The following is a 22,500-nucleotide window of genomic DNA, read 5'->3' on the forward strand; positions in this document are numbered from 1 at the left end:
TGCCAGGGATAGGTGTCCTCCTCCTTGGCCAGTCCCTGACTGGGAACTATAGGACTCAATGAACCAGAATCTTCATCCTTGCCTTCCTTCAACCCTGCCAACAGGCCCTCCTCCCAATCTGCTAGCTATTCTTCACCTCCTGGCTCCCCAGAGACAACTGAGCTTCTCTCCTCCCAGCCTTCCTGAGAGCCCAAAGAAGATGTTCCACCCAGGCTCTCCAGGGCAGAAAGCCCACTGGGGGTGCCAGCAGTGACTCCTTCACAATATTGTACAGTGGTGCCCCGCATTACAACAACCCCACAGAAATCACATGATGATGACTTTTTTGCAATTGCTATAGCGATTGCAAAACTATGTTTCCTATGGTTTTTTTTTTTTTACTGGACGTCGATTAGGTGCTTGCTTCGCGAACCGTTTGTTCGCAAAATGATGATTTTTCCGGCTCCACAAAATGGCTACCCTATGTTTTCCGGACCCAGGGCAGCCATTTTAACAGCTGGGCGGCGCTCAGAAAATGGCTTCCCCTATGGGCGATCTTCGCTGGATAATGAGGTAATTTCCCCATTGGAACGCATTAAACGAGTTTCAATGCATTCCAATAGGGAAATTTTTTTCACATGACGACGATTTCGCTTAACACCGATTTTCCTGGAACGGATTATCGTCGTCATGCGGGGCACCACTGTACTTTAGAAAATGAAGTTTGAGTAGCAGTATACTACTTGTAAAGGATATCTTTCCTAGCAAGCTAACATTTGAACATGGGCATGTAAACACTGATAAAGCAAAACATTGAGAAATGTCTAAACCATTAGATTCCTTCACAAGCACTTTGCTTACATAGCACAGTTGTACCCAAGGAGTTTACTACAAAACCAGACTGCTACATTGTTATCATTATTCAAGTATCATACATTTGACTGTGACACAAGAACAAAGAAGGGTAGGGCCCACAAGCATGGTTCTACTATCTCTCTCAAGCATCAACTGGATAATATAACAATTACATGCTATCTAGCCTGAAAAGGGGTACAATTGAAATCAAGGAAATTGCAAATTGAACGGTATATGTTTTTCTGGATATTAACCTATGTTGGCTATGCAGTTTCTCTTTGGATTTTTTTTCTTTTGTGTTAAACCTCTGACTGATGACTGCATACCTGTCATGCCTACATCACTGAAGAAAGCAAGTGCTTATTTCACCAGCTCTAACCACTTCTTGAGAACCTAAGGAGGGCTGCCTTGAGTAACCAGTTGACCTTCCAAGTCACCAAACCACAGAGTAGATTGCCAACAAATCTAATTAACATTTGATTTAATGGTCAGAAGATCTCACTACTTTAGCTACACATGAACATTTGTTCCATTGACACCAATTTCAAGCAAAATCCTTTTTGAATGCATGGACAGCTTACACTAATGCATATGCCTAGTCCGTTACTATACAGTATTTTGTAATTTTTTCCTCTCTCTTCTTTTCTCACCCTTTCTTTCTCCCCTCCCTTTTTCTCTTTTGGTTTGATTTTTTTTAATTAAAAAAAACATACATATTTATTCTAAATCCAAGTCCTAGACCTGGATTAAAATTATTCTTTGCTTATTAAAAACAAAACAAAAAAAAGTAATTGTGGAGGTCCTATGTAACCTCAGGCCCTCCCACAGTGCAAATCTAGCTAGGAGTATTCAAAAAGTTTCTTGAATGCTAGACAGGTTATTAAATGAATTTAGAGTTGTATGGGATGTTAAATGTTACCATTTTAATTGGGGAGAGTTTCAGGAATAAAAACGTTTAATGTATCTGCTGGATATTGTAGGAAATAATTCAACTCCTGTACCAAATACAAATAAACATGAATTACTTTAACCAAAATAGAAATAAATACTAAAAAACTAACACATATTACTGTATTAGTTATTTATCACAATACCATTAATATTGAGTCCACTGACAAAGGTTCTCCATTTTGTAAGATGAGCATATAACATTCTTTATTATTTTGCCTTTGCCAGAGAAACAATCAAAATATATACTCCGTATATAAACATATATAAATCAGTATAATTCATATAAATAATTTAGATACTCCTTTCACAAAGCCTTGTTCTACAGAGAGTAGTTTTTAAAAAACTGATAAAACACAAGACATTCTAAAAACTCTTAGAAAAGTAATTGGTATACAAAAAGGAATGAAAAGGAATGTGTAAATGCTCAGAGAGTCTCGGATCTCCACTGCCATATGGCATCACAGTATAAGATGAATGTAAAATACAATTAAACTGCCGTTTACCTAATAGGGTAATTTATTTCATAAAATGAATCTTACATTCTCACAAGTGAAATCATGCAAATGTTTTCAGTAGATAAACACTTCAGTCAACGGGACCTACCAAGTCCTTCTGCTCCTTCACATCTCTTTCATATTCACTAAACCTTTTCTGTATAGAAAAGCCAATATTACAAAGGCAATGGGATTTCATTGGTTCCTAAACCAAATTCTAGGGCTCTAATGATCTAGTGAAAGTTATAATGCAATTACTTTTTTTGACATGCAAAGGATAATTTCCATTCAAGGCAGCAGGTGCAAGAGGGTTTATGAGGTAAAAAGTTTCATGTTCTGACAGCATCAGGTATAGATGAGGAGACATGGCACAGTAGGGTCTGGTAGGATGCTTTCAAAGTCAAATCTGATAAAACAGCATGAGTAAAACAGAATTTCTGAAACGTGAAAAATAATTGAATAGATTTATTATAAGGTTTACTTTTAATGTGATACAAAAAGTGAGGGTGCACCAAACAGGAATATATCAAGGACTGTTTTATTTTAGAAAAAAAAATTGTTACAGCTAAACGTTTCTCAAACCATGAGCAAATAGGCTATAATGCTAATAATGGGTTAACATTTAAATATTTTTTTTCATAAGCTACCTATGGAAACAACTGAGAAAGGGCATGCCATAACTTTCTCAGCTGGCAAAAATATGCACTGATTACAAAAGCATCCCACATTTAGCCTGTTCTGTATCCATACAGAACCAGAGATGTATTTGCGAAGGCTTTCATGGCTGGGATCTAATGGTTGTTGTGGGTTTTTCAGGCTCTTTGGCTGTGTTCTGAAGGTTGTTCTTCCTAACGTTTCGCCAGTCTCTGAGGCCAGCATCTTCAGAGGATACCACTCTGTGCTCTGGTGTAGTTGGCTTGGGAGTGGAGTATTTATGGCTGTGAGATGGGCTTTTGTCTTTTTCTGTAGATGGGTGATTATTGTGTCTCGTTGTGGGTGTATTGTTGTGATAAGAAGGAGAGATTATCTGTCACTGTGGTTAGTGGGTGTCATTAGCTGGTCTTTTGTGTGTAGTGATACCCGGTCCTTGTGACTGGGTAGAGTTCATTGACCTTTTGCACGCTGTATTTTTGAGAGCTGGGAGCCAAGTTTTGTTGAGTTTCAAACTTTCCTCTTTTTTTTGAAGTTCTGCTGGTGCTTGCGGATTTCAATGGCTTCCCTGTGCAGTCTGACGTAATGACTGCTGGTGTTGTCCAGTATTTCGGTATTCTGAAATAGAATTTCATGTCCAGTTTGTTTTAGGGCATGTTCAGCTATTGCAGATTTTTCCGGTTGTTTTAGTCTGCAGTGTCTCTCATGTTCTTTGATTCTGGTGTGGATGCTTCTTTTTGTGGTTCCTATATATATATATATATACCTGGCCACAACTGCAAGGTATCCGGTATACTCCTGCAGAGGTGAGGGGGTCCCTTCTGTCCTTTTCTGACCGTAACATTTGTTGTATTTTTGTGGTGGGCTTGAATACTGTTTGTAGGTTGTGTTTTTTCAAAAGTTTCCCCATGCGGTCTGTGACCCCATACATCAAAGGGCTCACATGAGAGGAGACAATATTTTTACACAGTAAAAAGTACACATCATGCATATGATATTATTTTCTAAAAGCTTGCAGCTCATCGGCAAGACTAGCTTATCAAAAGCACAACTATTTTTCCTGGGTTGATTATGTTTAGCTTGTATGAAAACATGTGGATAATTCAATTTACGGTACTTTCATGTTTGTGTCTTGAAAACTAGCAAGCATCAGCCAGCGCTATCAAAGTGAAAGCCAGCCATTTTGGAGACTGAAATTTACTATGGATCTGTTGAAGCTGAACTTCTCATGCACTAGACATTTCCTTCATTTCACAAGGAATTTGACAAACTATGAAAATGTCTACATTTTCAACTGCTTGTTTGTTTAATAAATAATCCAGCATTTCTAGTCTCCACAGGTCCAGCATGGTCACCAATGTTTTGAACAATGTTTCGGCCAAGTGAAAGTGTCTTTTGGTCTTAAATGATTTCACATTTGCTCCCACAGATTCCATCCAGTATAACAGCTTATTATTCCAAATTTGATTGCTTACACAAGAGAGAAATTATTGCCTTTCAATCCAAGTTTGCATGAGGACTAAGATGCAAAGTGTAATTAACGCCTGTCTTAAATAGCCTCAATTAAACACCTGTCTCTCCATTACATACCATAGGGAAGGCAGATGCTTATCTAATTAACACCATAGTTCTTAGCTGAAGAAATATGGTATATGTGTGTATCATGATAATTTGATTACTCATATGTTTCTTAAGTTCACAGTACTGCATTGATTTACCCTCTGTTGATATATTTTTAAAGTATTCAAATTTCAGTTACACAGAATCAATTCCTACATTTGTTTTCTAAAAACTCAAGTCAATTGGAAACGCATACAGAAATCTTTCAACACAACTTTTGTTTTCAACACTTACTGAGAATATGGATATGTGGCTTTCACTGGCACTTCATATTGTTGGAGTGGCACAGTGAATTCCAAGCACTATAAAGGCAGAGAAATAAATAAAGCAATCTGGGGACAGCGTACCGAATTAATTACTGGAATTCTTTCCGTCGCTGACACAAACACAGACAACTGCTTCTTCTTTTTATGTACTTCTTCGGTGGTCTCTTTGACCTGAAATATGAATACAGAGAGTTGCTGGGGGTTTTATTTTTTTACAACCAAACTTGCTTTGATGATGCTTATCAGTTTGAGTAAGTATCAATGCTACTTGCCAAAGATTCACTAGAATTTATTACAAACCCATAGAGTCCTATTCTCTAAAATTTGCCAGGTTAAGTCACAGTATATAGACAACTGGCCTGACCTTTATCATAAACAGCTTGTGTATGTGTGGTTCTCCAGAATTACCACGTTGATACTATTTATTTAATTGGAAAAAATATAAGGAAGTCTTATAAGGATATAGGGAGTGGAACCTCTCTTGCTTCCCCAGTCTATGCAGTTAAGTATTTTTTTGCCTTATACACCAGTGTGGCCTGTGTTCTACATGAGTGAAAGAGAATTTTTAAAGTAAAAAATTGCTACTAATATTTAAGCTCTACTCAATCAAACTAACACCATATGGTAAAAAAATGGCAAGTATAATTAATTTTAAGCAAAGCAAAGTTTGCTGCTTCTATACTGCTCCACAGCACTTAAAGCACTCTCTGGACAGTATACAATTTAATTATGCTGGGTACACTCCCCCCCCCGGTAAATTGGGTACTCAATTTACCAACCTTGAAAGGATGGAAGGCTAAGTGAACCTCAAACCATCTACCTTGAATTGAACCTATGTCATGGGTTGTGGGAGCCGTGCTGCAGCTTAACCACTGCATCATGAAGCTCCTAATAAATAAATATTTATCAAGGTATGAGAAAATGTATTTTTTTAATTATATGAAATTTGTCTATTTTACTTAAATTGTTCTATGGGCCCACAGAAACAGTGTATTTTTAAAAGCATTTTTGCTGATTATTTATATGTAGGAAATTCAATATACTTTTAGTCAACTATTTTGCCATAAATGATATACTTTTAATTTTGTTATGATTATTTCTGAAGGCTGGCTAATAACATTTGATGACTTTGCCCGTGTTAACAAGCACAATCTAACTCCTTCTCCCTCCTACTATCACGAGACCCGTCTCTAAATTTATCTATGATAACTTCTAATGATAATATATGTTAGCTATTCAGCTTGATTAAGACCTAAGGGGAAAAATTATTTGCATTTGAGAAATGCTGAAGAAAATTGTCCCTACAACTAACATATTTGGTAATATGTATTCAGTTCCTCCCTGTATGATTATAATTCTGTTAAATTAAGCTGTCAGGGAATGTTAATGGGGCTCTTAGGTAGTCATGCTTAATATGTTTGATAATATGGAACTTGAGAAAAAGAGAGGAAGAAATCCTATGCTAATTAATTGATGGCACTTGAGAAAGAATGTTTTCCTATTTTTTTTAAGCTTGACGGTAGAGTTAGAAGTGCTCAAATGTTAGTTAATTTCCAATAACTAGAAATTCATTCCTCTGTTTTCAAAAATTAATTAACCCATGTAATTAAAAATGCATCTCTTTGTTTAGAGAGAATTTTCTGACTCAGAAACAATTGTTCAAATGTACTTTCCAGAGAAGTTGCCCTCTGAATCTCGGGGCAGCTTGTAGTTGAAGCAGTGGGAAGGTTCCTCACTCCAAATTTCAGGGTGTGCAGACCACAGCCTGTGTGTGCTTGGTCTGTTTCAGCGAAAAAAGAAAAGCTGTAGAATTCTGAAGACCAACACAAGTACTGTGGCATGCGGTGTTGTAGGCAGTAACCACAAAAATAATGAAAACATAGGCAGCAATAAAACTGTCAGTCTTTGAAGTTCCATAGGAGACTCTTACATTTGCACATATATCTAAAAGGAAGTTCCCTAGTTTTCATTCTTTGGGAAACTTCAACCAACGTGTACATTCCAGTCAACCAGGAGATGATTAAGGAATGTGAAAACTGGCAATTCCATGTGCATTGTAAAATTCCATTTAATTCAGCAGGATTGGCTCACAAGTAAATATACACAGAAGTACATATATTGAGAAAATTATGGAGGGGGGAAAAGTGGGGATGTGCATGAGTACCACATTTGGGTTTGGCATTTGGATTCAGAATAACAGCACTTCAGATTTGGAATTGAGAATTTTAAAAAATGCAGAACTTCTGGATAACAATAACTCTGTTATAGTCAATATGAATAATATATACATAGTCATTATCTTCTGCTTTGAAAAAAAAAAAGAACACAGGCAAAACATCCTAAAGGACTTCCCTGTTTTCTCTGACACCTTCCCAGGGACGGTGCCAAACAAAATGAATGCACACCAACAGCCAGCAGTGCCTAGGTATTAGGACATGACTGTAATGGCATGTCCTAATACAGATTGAACATAATGACAGACTGAACTCTGAACAATTGGAATGCCAGTAGGAAATGTCCTCAGCAGTGGGAAAGTGGCACTGGTTGCACTGGGGAGTAGGCAAATACCCTGGGATGTACTGGTTTGCAGACTGGAGCACTAGATAGCCTGTGATGGGTGGGAACTGTGCCAACAGCACAGGGCACAGTACTGTTAGGTAAGTGAGCATGATCTTGGTGTAGTTGTTGGAAGATACCTGTATGTGCCTGCTTGTTTGTAAAGGAACACAGAGTGCCTGCTGGATCAAATCAAAAGTCTATCAAGTCCAGTATCTTACTTCTGATAGTGGCCACTGTGAAATCTTTCAGAGGTCCATCAACAGATTATGAAGGCAATGGCCTTCCTCTGTTTGTCTCAGGAAACTGGTGTTCAGAGGTATACAACCAGTGTACTCAGTAGTTCCATTAGGTTATCCTAATTAATAACGGTGGAATCCTGCCCACTATTCATTGAAGTGATAATTTCTTGCTACATTCTTGTGCTTCAGACATTCTTGTGCTTCAGAGCCAAATGGCCTTTCCACCTAGTTGAGCTTGGCACGGTTGCTTTACTAGATTACAATCCTAAACTAACCTAACAAGTGACTAATCCCAGTAAACATAGTAGAATGTAGGTGTGCAGAATTACACTGCAATCTATATAGGATGTATTCTTTAACAGAAAATGATACCTGATAGTCAGCAGGCCCAGGAGTTGTAAAAGCTTCTCTTTTAACTAAATATAGGAGTCTAGGAGCAGAAGAACCAAATGCTCCTTTCTTTCTTTTTTCCAGAACAGCTTTTTTAAGACATTCTGCTTCAATGCTGTAGTTGAGGATATTGCAAAATGCAGGACCTGCAAAGGGCATAATTAAACACTAAAAGCATGCAATGTGTTATTTATGCTACTATTAACAATCAATTCAAACCTGGAATTCCAGAAGCAAATGTACCCTGCCAAAATAAAATTTTATGCATATATATTTATTATTGCTGCAATCTTCAACTCATTTAAGGTACGTAAATTGCACTGAAATTTACCAATTTTAAACTGAATAGGGCTGTTGCCCTAAGGTGCAGCCATAATCCCACTGAGGTATTTCAATATGTTGATTTTTAGATTAGACTAGATCCTAAAATAGGTCAGTTTCAGAAACCTGTCCAGAAATGGGTCATTTGCAGAAACCTCTCAGATAAGATCATAATATAATTGTTTCTATAAAAAGAAGCAAAAATAAATATATCAATGAATGAAGTATTTTTCGGCTTTCTGAATGTTAGCCAAAGCAAATGAACAACAAAATAATATATCTAAAAGAAATTTAAATATTCTATAGGTCAGAAGACGTAGCTTATAGTGAGATCTTAAATGATAAACCAAACTCCATTGGATAAAAGGACAAAAGCAAAGGTTTGTAGATGAGGACAAAGAATGGCTATCATAGAAAGTCTATGCAGAGAAGAGAGAAAAGTACATCATAAGCATGTTTTCAAGGTAAGTAGGTCAAAAACACGTAAGAGGACTCTGTGTCCTTTAAATGATAATTTTACAGGTTATTTATATTTGCTTTCACAAAGGCTCATGCTTCCTAGACAAAATTCTTTTTTCGAAGGGACTACTTTTCAAACTGGAATTCCTCTACATCATTGGAAGTGCTCCTTTATAGCAGATTTCCTTCCAAATAGCTATGAGAACTGTATTCCGTAGTTTTGTTAGTTGTACAAGCTTTATTCAAAGTGCTTTTATAAAAGAGAGATGGCACTCTGGGGAATGCCGCTAATAGGTACTATTTGTCTTAGGAACTGACTGTCATATTATAGTGCTGATGACCTCTAGCATCTTAGGATAAGTAGCATGATCTGCAACACAAGGATAAATAGTTTTTTCAAACTGTCAACAAGGATGACCTTGTTATATGTGACCTATATGTGAAGGGATATGTGGAAGCATCACTGGCAAGTGCTGCAAGTACCGTATTTTTCGCTCCATAAGACGCACCTTTCCATAAGACGCACCAAATTTTTAGGAGAAGAAAACAGGAAAAAATTATCTGCTTTCTTCTCCTAAAATCTGGTGAGCCTTATGGAGAGGTCCATCTTATGGAACACACCCTAGGGTCCTAGGGTGTGTTCCAGGACCCTTTGGAGCCTCCCCCTGCCTCCCTCGGGGGCGAGAGGGGGTGAAATCGCCACCTTCAGGGGCTCTTCTGAAGTTTCCCAAGCCTCAGAAGAGCCCCCAAAGGTGGTGATTTCATCCCCTCTGGCCCCCAGGGGAGGCAGGGTCAGTCTCCAAAGAGTCCTAGAACACACCCTAGGACCCTTTGGAGACTCACCCTGCCTCCCCCGGGCGACAGAGGGGGCAAAATAGGCAGCTTCCAGGATCTTTTCTGAGCCTTTCCAGGCTCAGAAAAGGTCCTGGAAGCTCCCGATTTTGCCCCCGCTGTCCCCGTGGGGGTGGGTGGGAGCCTGGCAAGGGTCCAAGGGAGCCTCCCACCCCCCCATGGGACCAGGGGGGGTAAAATCACCAGCTCCCGATTTTACCCCCCCTGGCCACGTGGGGGTGGGTGGGGGGAGGGTGGCATGGGTCCAAGGGAGGCTCCCTTGGACCCTTGCCACCGTCTACCCACCCCCCACGGAGCAGGGGGGGTTTAAAATCGCCAGCTTCTGAGTGTGTTTGGAGGCTTATCAAGCTTCCAAACACTCCCAGAACCTGGCGATTTCGCCAGGGCTGGCCCCGTGGGGGGGTGCGGGGAGGGTGGCAAGTGTCCTGGGAGGCTCCCTTGGACCCTTGCCACCCTCCACCCACCCACCCCCATGGGACCAGGGGGGGTAAAATCGCCAGGTTCTGGGAGTGTTTGGAGGCTTGGGAAGCCTCAAAACACTCCCAGAACGTGGCGATTTTGCCAGTGCTGGCCGGTGCGTGGGTGGGAGGAGCGTCGCAAGGATCTGAGTGAGCTTCCAGGACCCTTGCGACGTTCCCCCCACCTGGAAGCTGGTGATTTCGCCGGTGCTGGCCCCGTGGGGGGGTGGGGGAGCCTCGCAAGGGTCCTGGAAGGCTCACCCGGACCCTTGCGACGCTCCCCCCCACGTGGCCAGCAGCGACGAAATTGCTGCATTCACACCATTAGACGCACTGACTTCCCCACCCACATTTTGGAGGGGGAAAAGTGCGTCCTATGGTGCAAAAAATACGGTATTTACAATAATGCCTCACAGCTTTGAATGGCTCAGAAAATATGCACACTTGGATAATCAGGTTTATTTATTTGTAAAACTCTGGGGTTGGGAAATATGTTATTTAGGTAAAGGCAAGTGTTGCTGAACTCTGGGAAAATATTTCATGCAAGATAAATGTAGCACAATAGAAAACAATACAGACTGAAACTGATTTTTACTCCCAATTTTTAGATCAAGATGAAAAATAAGAAAGCCATTTAAAATTAGATGTTTCATATTAGGACAACCATCACCATAGGGTTATACAAATTCATAAGACTCAAGGTAATGCAAATAAAGAGTTTTCAAAAAGTGAATAATGGTGGTCATAATTTTAATGTATTGTTATCTGTTCCTTGCTTCCTGAGAGAAAAATGAGACTGGTGGTCCTTTCCCACATGGTTTCAGTCTTCTGCATGGATGAGTGGAGAAATTTCTGCATGGTCTCACTGTCTCTCTCTGAGGACTGCCTGGCTACAGGGTCTGTTGTCAATAGGTCAGGTGGGCAGGCTGGGGCTTCTTAGACATGTTAGTGAGGCCTACATTGCCAGGCCTGCAACAAGGAAAGGGGGCTCCACCATTGGAACAACCTGATGGTTTGAAAGCTCAGTTGGGTGGGAGGGGATTCCAAGGGAATGCACTAGGTCCCCTATTTATCCATGAGGATACCCTCCCATTGACAAAGTATGGCCGTTATCTCTCAACTGCATATGGGCTCAAAGGGGGGGGTGTCTCAAATGTGGGGCCCATTCTTTCAGATTTAGGGTCCCATCAACAAAAGCTGTCCTGGGGACAAATTTTCATGAGAGCACGAAGATAGGTAAGTGGAGGTCATGTTGCTTCGGGAGCTATATCAGGCCACTGCCTTATTGATTGGTGCTTCCAGATCTTAACTGATCTGTTCTTTACAGGAGTCAGGGTAGTAGTGAGGTCCTGTGTGCTGATATGTAGCCACAGCATAGTTTACTGAGGAGTGAAGCCAAGTAAGGAGGCTTTATGGGGACCCCAGCTGTGTTTGGGGGCTGCAGCCAAATTGGAATAGAAAGAAACAAATGGGCATGAGATAGGGAATTTCTTTTCAGAACTTCAGGCATGGGCAAGCCCCAGTCCATGGGTACCAGTGGTTCACTTGAAGGGCAATGACATGGGCATCTGGAAGGGCAAGGAGTTAATTTTGACTACCTCAAGGGACCTATGTGAGGTTAACAGCAGGTGGCCTAATGTGACCATTATACAACCAGCTTTGTTAACCTGGCAGGTTTGAAGGGGTGATGGTGATACCCACGGTACAGACTGCCAAGAGAATGGTGAACAAAGAAATTTTATCAAAACCCTGGAGGTTGGTTTGAGAATTCATGTGATTCATCTAAACATCAGGCTTGATTGTCCAGATTTATACAGTGTAATGGAGTGTATTTGACAGACAGGGATTGTGACATCTTTCTATGTGTCCTGCACCAGGGACTTTGGACTACTTTAGCTATTGCTAGCTGCCTGTGTTGACAAGTACTGTGAGTGAGTGGGCTAGTACTGATGAGGTCTGAAAGGGCATATTTAGATGACTGCAGGATGTCAACAAGGGGTGTGCCTCAGATCTTGAGATTCAGAGACAGACTTGGAGACCCCCTCCTTTGAAACTTGTAAGGGCTACGTCCTTCTTAAAGGTCACAAAGCTTGAGGAGAAGACAGATTCAGGAAGATATGTCATGCTGTAGCACCAGCAAGGCATTGGTGCACAGAGATTGCCTGTACAGGATTGGAGAGAGGGTGAAGGGAAACCATTGCTTCTGCTCTTTCATCTGCACTAGGGCAGGTCTCTGCAGATTCGTATAAAGAGGTTACTAAAAGTTAATAAAGTTGTGGCCTGAGTTTAATTCTATCACTGTTATCTATCTATTGCTTCAGGGGGAAAATGACTGCTATAGCTGTCAAGAATTGATGTGCCACTCCGCATAGGATTTATTTTTTACCTCCAGCCACATGAAAAATGAAGTGTGTAGCAAACAATGCGGCAGGTGATGTAGCTAAATAAACGTGAATTGAAGAAAAAGCTGACCTTTTATCCAACAGCAACTGTAGGAACTACAAAACCTATCACAGTGAAGAATTATCTGGGTCAAATGTACGGACCCTGGCAAAAGAGCAAAAAGCTTGCCATTTATAGTTGTAGAAACATAGTTTTCTTGCAGCGTGGACAATCTGAATCACTCCATGACTTTGAGTGTACAGACATTGGAGATGGAGGACCAATGCCAATTTTCTGAAAATAACATCAGTTCAGAGAAGCAGAAAACAGAAGATCTGACAAGACAGGCAGAGGAAGAGGGGAAACTACAGTTGTCTCTGACACTACCGGACTACAAAAATGTCATGTATGGTGTCCTGACAGACTCTGGAGATTACCTTAGTAAGCAGTGGAGAGGATCAAAATATGTAATTTATCCAGGGGTAGTGAGATTAGGATTATAAAGACAGATGTGACAAAGCTAGGAACTTCCTGTCCCTCAGTTATAATAGATGCTTTAGAAGGAAGGACATCATCTGAACTGAACACACACCCCATTTCTGGTCATAAAATAACACAAATCCTATCATCCTGAAACTCACACTATACATATATATTTCAGAAGGACACTATAAGGCTCCTATCTAGATAAAGTTAGGTTAGTTACCTGTAACTTTGGTTCTTCTAGTGGTACTCTGTGAATACACACAAATGGGTTATCCTGCGCCTGCGCAGGAACGTCCGGAAGATTCTAGAGCTTAAGAAAAAAGAGTCAATTAGCTCCCCCCCGCAGGGTATAAGCCCTGCCTCCTCCATCTTCCCTTCAGTTCCCTAATCCGCCATTACCGTAAATTAGATAAGCATGGTATTATAGAACGGTACCGTGACGGATAGAGGGGAGGAAGGGAGGGATGTGTGAGGAGGGCCATCATTTCGAGCAAAATCGAAGGAGCGGGAGGAGGCACAACAGGCAACTTAGCCGGTTTCTTCGCTCTCTTGGGCTTATCAGCAGCCTTCTTTTTTGCAGGGCGTGAAGGCGGTTTGGCTTTTGGTGGTTTGGAAGCGTCCTTAGCCTTAGCCTGCCCAGAGACGGTAAGCAGTGGTTGATCAGCCCAAGAGTCCTGTTTAGAAGCCTCAGCACGCGGAGAGGACAGTGCTGTGAGGGAGGCCCTTTCCATGTTTGGAGACAGTTTTCGTAAAAGAAAGCTCGAAGTCTTTGGCACCTCAGCTTAATTGCTTGCTTTGAAAAACCTTTGCAAGCAAGGCAAGACTGATCTTGATGCGATTCTCCAAGACAAAACAAGCATTTATCGTGTCCGTCTGATAAAGGGATTTTTTGAGAGCAGACGACACACTGCTTGAAGCCCCAAGGGGCCATAAACAAAAGAAAAAAAGGGGGATTGTTGATCAGGGGGAGAAAACGCGACAGAACAGAAAAATAAGCAACTCAATATAGCAGGTTCTGTTGAATAACCATTAAAGTGAAATACAGTGGTGCCCTCGCATAGCGACGTTAATCCGTTCCGGATTAATCGTCACTATGTGAAAACATCGCTAAACGGAATGGAAAAACCCATAGGAACGCATTATTTATTTATTTATTTATTTATTTATTTATTGGACTTATATACCGCCCCATAGCGCTACAAGCACTCTCCGGGCAGTTTACAATTTTTAATTATACAGGCTACACATTGCCCCCCCCAGCAAGCTGGGTACTCATTTTACTGACCTCGGAAGGATGGAAGGCTGAGTCAACCTTGAGCCGGCTACCTGGGATTTGAACCCCAGGTCGTGAGCAGTTTTAGCTGCAGTACAGCGTTTTAACCACTGCGCCACGAGACTACTTTGTTTAATGCGTTCCTATGGGGGATAAACTCACCGTTCAGCGATGTTCCTCCATAGGGGCGGCCATTTTCGGTGCCTCTAAAGCGAGGCAGCACAGCGGGTCGGCCATTTTGGAACCGCCGACCAGCTGACCGAAAATGGGGCCTTTGGCATTTTCCCCCAGCTGAGTGGCGGGAGCTTCAAAGCCCCGCCGCTCAGCTGGGGGAAAATGTCGGCAGTCGACGGTGGCTTTGGATGGACCCCAAAGCCACCACCGACCGCCAACATTTGCCTTCCGAGCTCTCAAAGGGCTTCGCCCCCACATTGGAGAAAGCCCTTTGAGAGCTCGGAAGGCTCTCAGCGGCGGCGGGGACAGGGTAGGGGGTGTCCGGATGTTCGCCTGGAAGCCATTCGGAACCCCCCTGCCCCCGCCGCCGCCGCATGGAGCCGCCCCGCGCCCGGCCAGCGCGTCCGAGAGGCGGTGGAGAAGCCTTCCCCCGAGGCCTCTGGGACGCGCTGGCCACAAAAATGCTGGCCAGCGCGACCAAGCGGTGGCGGCGGAGCCTTCCCCCTCCTCCCGCCTGTGCCTGACTCACCTCTCACCCTCATCTCCGCCGTCGCCGCTGGGTTTCGGAAGCCGCTTCCAAAGCCCAGCGGCGGCGGCGGAGAAGGGGGTGAAGGGTTGGGAGGAGGGCGGCCGGGATCCGCCCCCCGGCCGGCTTCCCCTTCCATGGTCGGACTCTCAGGAGTCCGGCCATGGATGGGGTAACCGGCCGGGGGTGGATCCAAGCCCCTACAACCGCCGCCGCTGCTTGGATCTGGCCCCCGGCCGGTTCCCCTTGCATGGTCGGACTCTCAGGAGTCCGGCCATGGATGGGGTAACCGGACGGGGGCGGATCCAAGCTCCTACTGCCGCCACCGCCGCTTGGATCGGGCCCCCGGCTGGTTCCCCTTGCATGGTCGGATCCGACCATGCAAGGGGAACCGGCCGGGGGGCGGATCCAAGCAGCGGTGGTGGCGGTAGGGGCTTCGATCCGCCACCCGGCCGGTTACCCCATTCATGGCCGGACTCCTGAGAGTCCGACCATGGAAGGGGAACTGGCCGGGGGGCAGATCCTAGCCCCGGATGCCTTTCAGGCATCCCGCCCCCTGCCGCCGCTGCCGCCGCTTGGATCCACATCGCGGCCGGCTACCCCATCCATGGTCAGACTCCTACCGCCGGCATTTTCCCCCAGCTGAGCGGCAGGGCTCCCGCTCAGCTCGGGGAAAATACCCCCTCCGAAGGGGAATCCCGGTGGTGGCCTTGGAACGACCCTTCGGAAGGGTCCTTCCAAGGCTACCACCGCAATTTTCCCCCAGCTGAGCAGCGGGGCTCCCGCTCAGCTAGGGGAAAATGCCCCCTCCGAAGGGTAATCCCGGCGGTGGTCTTGGAACGACCCTTCGGAAGGGTCCTTCCGAGGCTACTGCCGTCATTTCCCCCCAGCTGAGCAGCGGGAGCGGTCCTTTGGAGGCTCCCGCCGCTCAGCTGGGGGAAAATGGGGCCTATGTGGAAAACATCGCAAAGCGATTTTTCCCCATAGGCAACATCGCAAAGCAATGGCAAAAGCGATTGCTTTTTTCCCATCGCTATGCGGATTCATCGTTAACCGGGGCACTCGTTAAACGAGGCACCACTGTAAAAGAAATAATTAGCAAGAAAAAAGGGTAGCTAGGTAGCTAGTACTTAACAGTCGATAGCTCTGCTCTTCCTAGGTCCTACAGGAACGGTGGAAAAAGAGAAACTGAAAGGAAGATGGAGGAGGCGGGGCTTATATACCCCGTGGGGGGGAGCTAATTGACTTTTTTCTTAAGCTCTAGAATCTTCCAGACGTTCCTGCGCAGCATAACCCATTTGTGTGCATTCACAGAGACCACTACGAAGAACATCTAGATATTTGAATAGGAACACTCATCTTAGGGAAAGGAGATTAATACAATGATTTTTTGCTTGTCCCACTTGTTCAGATTATCTGCAAACCTGGTGTTTTCTGCAGCCTGTAGTCTTGAGTGAATCGAACAGAGGTATTGCCAAATGGGATGCTTTTTGCTTTTGATGCTTTCTTCAAGGACTCAAGAGCACAGCGTGTTTCATTATATGTGCCAGGAGCTGGGGTGGATGATTTCATAGGTGCAAACCTCTAGGGAAATGTAAGAGAAAATGAATGACAAGTGCCACACTTAAGTATCCATGTGGATGCAAAAGAATCTATTTGGGTGTGAACAACGTTTACATTTTTTAATCTATAAAACAAAAACAAAAAACTCAATAAAGTAACATTAATGTAACTTGTTTCACAGCTGATTCAACCACTTGTATGTATTTGATTGAAAGTGTTTCTCCCAGGTTACACGATAACATTATGAATACAATATGTAGTAAAATGGCCAGAATTCTATTGGGTATGATGTAAGCCACTTTGGGTCCTTTTTAAGGAGAAAAGGGGATAAAATATTCTAAATTATGTAAGTGTAATAGTATAAATTGCAGCAACAAACTACCACTAATTAATGTTGATTCTGTTTATTGACAAGCACCAAGTCACATGACTGAAGCACGATAAGAAATACAAGTGGTAACTTGCTAACTAATGGCAATTTTCCACTGCAATTTATGCCACTGTATCTATACTAGAGTAAATTATTAACAGGATTCTGTCTAATGTAATATAACACAATACAACACAACACAATAAAATATCATATAATTGACAAAATCCTATTGGTGTAAATTTATGTCTGTGTAACCAAGATTGATTGCCAGAAATATTTAATTTAAACTAATGGAAAATTTCTTATACTTTTCAGGTTCCAATGCCTCCTAAGGCTCCCTTTTGTACTTGGGAAGCTTTGGAGAACCTCAGGACAGAGTGGGGACAGAAAGCTTTTAACAGTTAAAAATAGCTGCCCAAACATCCTAGGGAGGCTCAGAACCTGAAAGAGGTGGTGGATAGGAAGTTTTCCTTTGGTTTAAATTAAATATTTCTAGCACCTGCATTACACCAAAATAAATTTATGAAACAGGATGTTGCTCAATCATGTCCCATCACGTAACATAATGTAATAACAAGCACCCAGAATATATTGCACATTTTATTGATGAAATAATCTCCAATAATTTCCAGGCAGGTAGTCAAGATGGCTTGCTGTATCAAAAATACGCAAGAGTTTTCTATGTGGCTAAGGATAGTATCTGAGCAACATAGTTCAGTACTATCCAAAAAGCAATATTTTTATGGTATCACTGCTTTATTTTAGAACACTGTATATACGTTATTGAATTGGCTGTAAGTTTGGCTGTTTTCATTGTGATGCAAGGACATTGCTAACTTCTTCCTGTGTTCTCTGACCAATAGTCTGCGGCACATTGTCTGCTTTTGATTTCAGTCACTTTGGGTTAGAGGCCTACCATATATGTTCTTAGCTATTTACTTTTTTCTTTTAGTATAATTTAGCTAAATAATAAATAAATGGTACAGGATGTGAAATTAGTATTTGTGGCACCTACTATGGGAATGAATATGCTTTCAATATACAGTGTGGTGCCTCACTTTACGATTGCCCTGCATTACGACAGAACCGCATTACGACGGTCTTTTTTATCACAAAACGATGGTCTGAATGGGGTTTTTTCGGTTTGCGATGATTGGTTCCCTGCTTCAGGAACCGATTCTTCGCAAAAAGACCATTTTCCTCCAGCTGATCGGCGGTTTCAAAATGGCCACCGGGTAAATAAAATGGCTGTTTTCTGGGACAGATTCCTCACTGCACAGGCACTGAAAATGGCCGCCCTATGGAGGATCTTCGCTGGATGGTGAGTTTCCAGCCCATTTGAATGCATTGAGGGGGTTTCAGTGCGTTTCAATGGGCTTTTTATTTTCACATTAGGGCATTTTCGTTCTACAGCAATTTCGCTGGAACAATTTAACGTCGTAATGCGAGGCACCACTGTACTCTATCTGTAAATAATCCAATATCAATGACACTATAAATCTCTGTAAGCTCTCCCTCTCCTTAGAATTTCTTCATGTTCAAGCAAGTGAGAAATGTGTAACTCTGTCATGAAAACATAGAAAGGGAAGAGTTGAATCACTTCTTACCTGGGCAAGAGAAAGAAAAGGAGCATGATGGGGTTCACTCTGTGACATACCACCTTTTCCAAACTGACTTTTTATGTTATATTGCCCAGGACCCGGAACACCCTACAAAAAAGTAAAAGCGAGTCTGAGCTTAAGATCGGCACACATAATGGGAATGTGGATCAATTTGATTTTCAAGCAGTATTACTTGATTTTAAGATGTATTCCTGTTATGAAACTTAAGAGAAGCAAGAAACCCTAAAAAAGAACAAGAAACACCAGCAAACAGCACCGAAAGAATTGCATTGCCCCCAAAAGCCAGGTTGGCCCCCTCCCTTCTGTCATCAGACAAAGACCTTCCTTTTCAGGCAGGATTTTAAGCAATAAAGGGGGATTTTAGCAATGCAGCATCTATAGAATTCAGAAATTTCAGGAATGCTTTAAATATTTTTTCTAAATTGTTTTTAATAAAGTTTTTCATACTGTTATATTTTTAACTGTTTTTGGTATTAGTCTTCAAATTGCAGAGCAGGAAGGGATCCTGTGGATCACTGAATCCAGTCCCTGTTTTTAGTGTTACTTCCTATTGAGTTTTTAATAATGATTATTGCATGATTTTAATTCACTGTGGGCTGCCTTGAGTCCTCTATGGAGAGAAATGTGGTATATTAATTAAACAAACAAACCTTCAGCAATTCCTATCATAATCAATTCTAGTGACAGTTATCTGCATTTCAGAAAAACTGTGTCAAGAAATTCACAATAACAAATGCAAAGTACTGATTTTTTTTTTTACACTGTCAGAATTTATTAAAATTCTTCATATATTACTGCAAGACTACATATATTAATTCAAAATGACCACTGAAAAAAATCTGGAACAAAACAGCAGTAAAAATGGAGTATGGGTTACATTTTTTAAAAAATGTTAGGTAATTATATATTTAATCATATTTTGAGCAACTCACAAATGCTTTTCTGGAATAGTGGAAAGATCTGAAAGAAATTGACGATCCACGAGCAACAGGCTCCAAACAGCATGGTGAAAGAAAAGTGCAAGATAAGTTTAAGTGCTAAACTCTTACATAAGAATAGCTGATTAAACAGTGGCCCAGTTCATGTGATCCTTCCCCCTGGAATAGGGGAAGAGTGTTCTGACTGAATCACACATTAGGAAAAACTGAGATACAGGGCTTCATCTCATCTGAGCTTTTAGCTAAATAGCTAGCACACCACGGCTTTAATCAGGGGAAATAGAGCTCTCATGGCACAAGACTAAATGGAATTAACGAAGGAGCCACAGATGAAGCACTTCTGCCAACCAATTTCCAGTGCTTGGTAGGCTGGTGTTCACCTTGTATCTTTCATCTTACAATATAGAAAAGACATTTTTATTGGTGGTACTACGTAAATTTCACTTAACTCAAAGCTCAAATACTTTCTGTGTTCTATTCAAAGAAGCATGTATTCTCTATGGACAAAACAGAGCCAATTTAATTTTAAAAGCCTTAATCCAGCTCAAACATGGTACAATGGGATGTTGTATAGTTAGAGATTTTGAAAAATCATTGAATAATACATATGGGTTAGCATCTTTCAGATGCAGTATTCTGATCAAAAATCACTGGTGGTAACAACAATAACCAATAACAAGCCTCAGTTATTGGGCAAGTCCGTAGGTGATGGATATCAGAATGGGCTGTACATATGTAGGCCAACAATAACAATACATAAAATACTTGACCTGTCCTGAAGTGTTAGCAGGGTACGATAGTGTAATCCTTGGTGGGACTGTATCAAAAACCAATTAGGACCACTGAGGGCATTATGGTATGGCAAGGAAGCACTGCCTAAATGCTGCCCCTGTTAGCTTTCAGAAAAGAGAAGAGTCCTCAAAGGCTAAAGGAAGAAAAACCCAAATAGGAAACCACTATTGTTGGCCTACATAACTTGTGACCCAGAGCAGGTGATCACTAACAGTGTCTGTCCCCAGATTAGGGGCAACAGATCACAGTACCTGGCTGTAGGTAGTAAACTGAATGAGTAGGTTGTTGAAATCAATATTGAGAGGAGGAGGACCCTATCTTGCTTCCATATTCTTTTAATTTTTTGCATTATTTAACACTTTTCAACCCTAAACCTAGTCATTCCAAAATTCTGGTTTTGGTTCCTGAAATTCAAAAATTAGTTATTTTTGCAAACATGTCACCTCACCCATACATTCACTAGCAGTGCTGACAAAAAGCAGTGAATTTATAATAATAATATGGCTGGATTATATCTGGTTGGAGAAGTGTATCACTTGCCTCAGCTTATAGTGGCAAACTAGATAAAAAATGGAGATGTATCAGCATGGCATTCTGGCTTCTACCTTGATTATTCTTTACAGGAAGAATACCTTTCTAAACTACCTGGAAAATTTATTAATGTTCCGGTATCACAAAATTGTTTACACCACTATCTGCACAGCTGGAGGAAGCTATTTATGAATTTGTCTTTGTGTCTCAATGGCCGTTTTGGCGAGGGGATTTGGGGCAGAAAAATTGCAGGTGCTAATTCTTGAACAGTACTGAAGCGAATGTAAATTGTACTAGAGATGATATAAATATTAATAAAGAAATTAACATCCAAGTAAGATTAATTTTAAGAGACCTCACCTACTGAAAATCTCCATCAGGAAATAAATATTTTATACTTATTAGGAGACATTTCCCACCATGTTCATTAATGTATTGTGATTACTATTAACCTTTAATGTATTGTGATTACTATTAACCTTTCACTGCTGCACTCTCCCATTTCCTTCTGTTTAAGCCTATCTTTCAAATTTACTGATTATATATCCGCAACACTGCAGAACCGCTGCTATTTTTTTCTCTTCTAAAAGGCACTTACCTGCTTGGAATTGGCAACTAAAACCCTATTCATTTCAATGTAACGTAAGTTAAAAGTGAGCTCAGGAAATTCAATACACATCTATTTAATCTCAAAAAATATAGGCTTGGTGACAAAGATATTTAAAAAAGAATCAGGCAACTTGTTTTAGAATTTTAAAACCATGACATGTAAAACAAGCTTTAAACAATTCACATAACATGCATGGAACACACTAGTAAAAACATGCACAGTCCAGAAGCATTCCTGTGCTTTGCTAGTTAGTTACAGTATGTGTCATCAAGTTGAAATCGAGTTAAAGTGACCCCAATAGGGCCTTTAGAGTATGCAAAGTATTTTTGGTAGTAGTTTTATCACCTCCGCTCCTCCACTGACTTTGCATGGCCAAGTGGGGATTTGAACCCCAGTCTCCAGAGTCCTATCCATCACTATAAGCATTACACCTTGCTGGGTAAGTGCTTTGCTTCAGAAAGCTTATTATAAATGTAATTTTGCTTATATCGTAGAGTGAAAATACAAAGGTAATTCCAACTTTTGGGTTGGAAGAGTAAATCTCCCCCTTATAGTTCCAGTTTCTCTAGAGAAGCCTGCTTTATTATTACAGCTTCACCCTTTTATTTATCCTACAGTATTCAAAAGGAGATACTGAGGAACAACTTTGCACAGTAACAGTTTATAATCTGAGCAATAAAGTCTCCCTTCCCATAGTGCTTAGAGCTCAGACAACAAACCACATTCCATTCTTCTACAGACTTGGTATTATTTAGCTATGCTGATACTGTATAATTCCCTAATAATAATTTTTAAAAAACCTTTTTAAACCAAGTAAGTTGCTGGTAAGTTTTCCAAAGCTTACAGTTTCTAGACATTGATGCAATAAACAACTTTTTAAGGATCATGCATTTGCACTCCTACTGAAGTAAAAGTATTTGGCTGTGCAAGGCAATTGGCTCGGTAGTAAAAATAGACAATGTACCAGTAAGGTTTTTTAAAGCTGAAAGAAATGTGATATCTGAAAATACGTTTGATAGAAAATGAGTAACCCCAAAATGAAGTCAACTTTATAATCAAAAGCAGAACTTACATATCACATTATTTCTGAATGCATTATGTAACAATGCTTATATAAGATGTATGTGCCCAATTAT

The 22,500-nt window shown here is 41.4% G+C and overlaps 1 protein-coding gene across 2 annotated transcripts in view; it reads right to left on the reverse strand.

Moving 5' to 3' along the window:
- The window catches only part of STPG2 (sperm tail PG-rich repeat containing 2), a 274,188-nt gene that overhangs the window by 180,020 nt on the left and 71,668 nt on the right, over positions 1-22,500 (reverse strand). For both annotated transcript variants that reach the window (XM_020802913.3, XM_078394602.1), the window contains exons 7-10: positions 18,479-18,580; positions 16,360-16,519; positions 7,987-8,150; positions 4,898-4,987 (exon numbers count right to left, since the gene is read on the reverse strand). In XM_020802913.3, the coding sequence (XP_020658572.3) occupies positions 4,898-4,987; positions 7,987-8,150; positions 16,360-16,519; positions 18,479-18,580 (516 nt within the window). The remainder of the gene's footprint in view (positions 1-4,897; positions 4,988-7,986; positions 8,151-16,359; positions 16,520-18,478; positions 18,581-22,500) is intronic.

This window comes from Pogona vitticeps, chromosome 5 (assembly GCF_051106095.1).
Source record: "Pogona vitticeps strain Pit_001003342236 chromosome 5, PviZW2.1, whole genome shotgun sequence".
Taxonomy (NCBI): domain Eukaryota; kingdom Metazoa; phylum Chordata; class Lepidosauria; order Squamata; family Agamidae; genus Pogona; species Pogona vitticeps.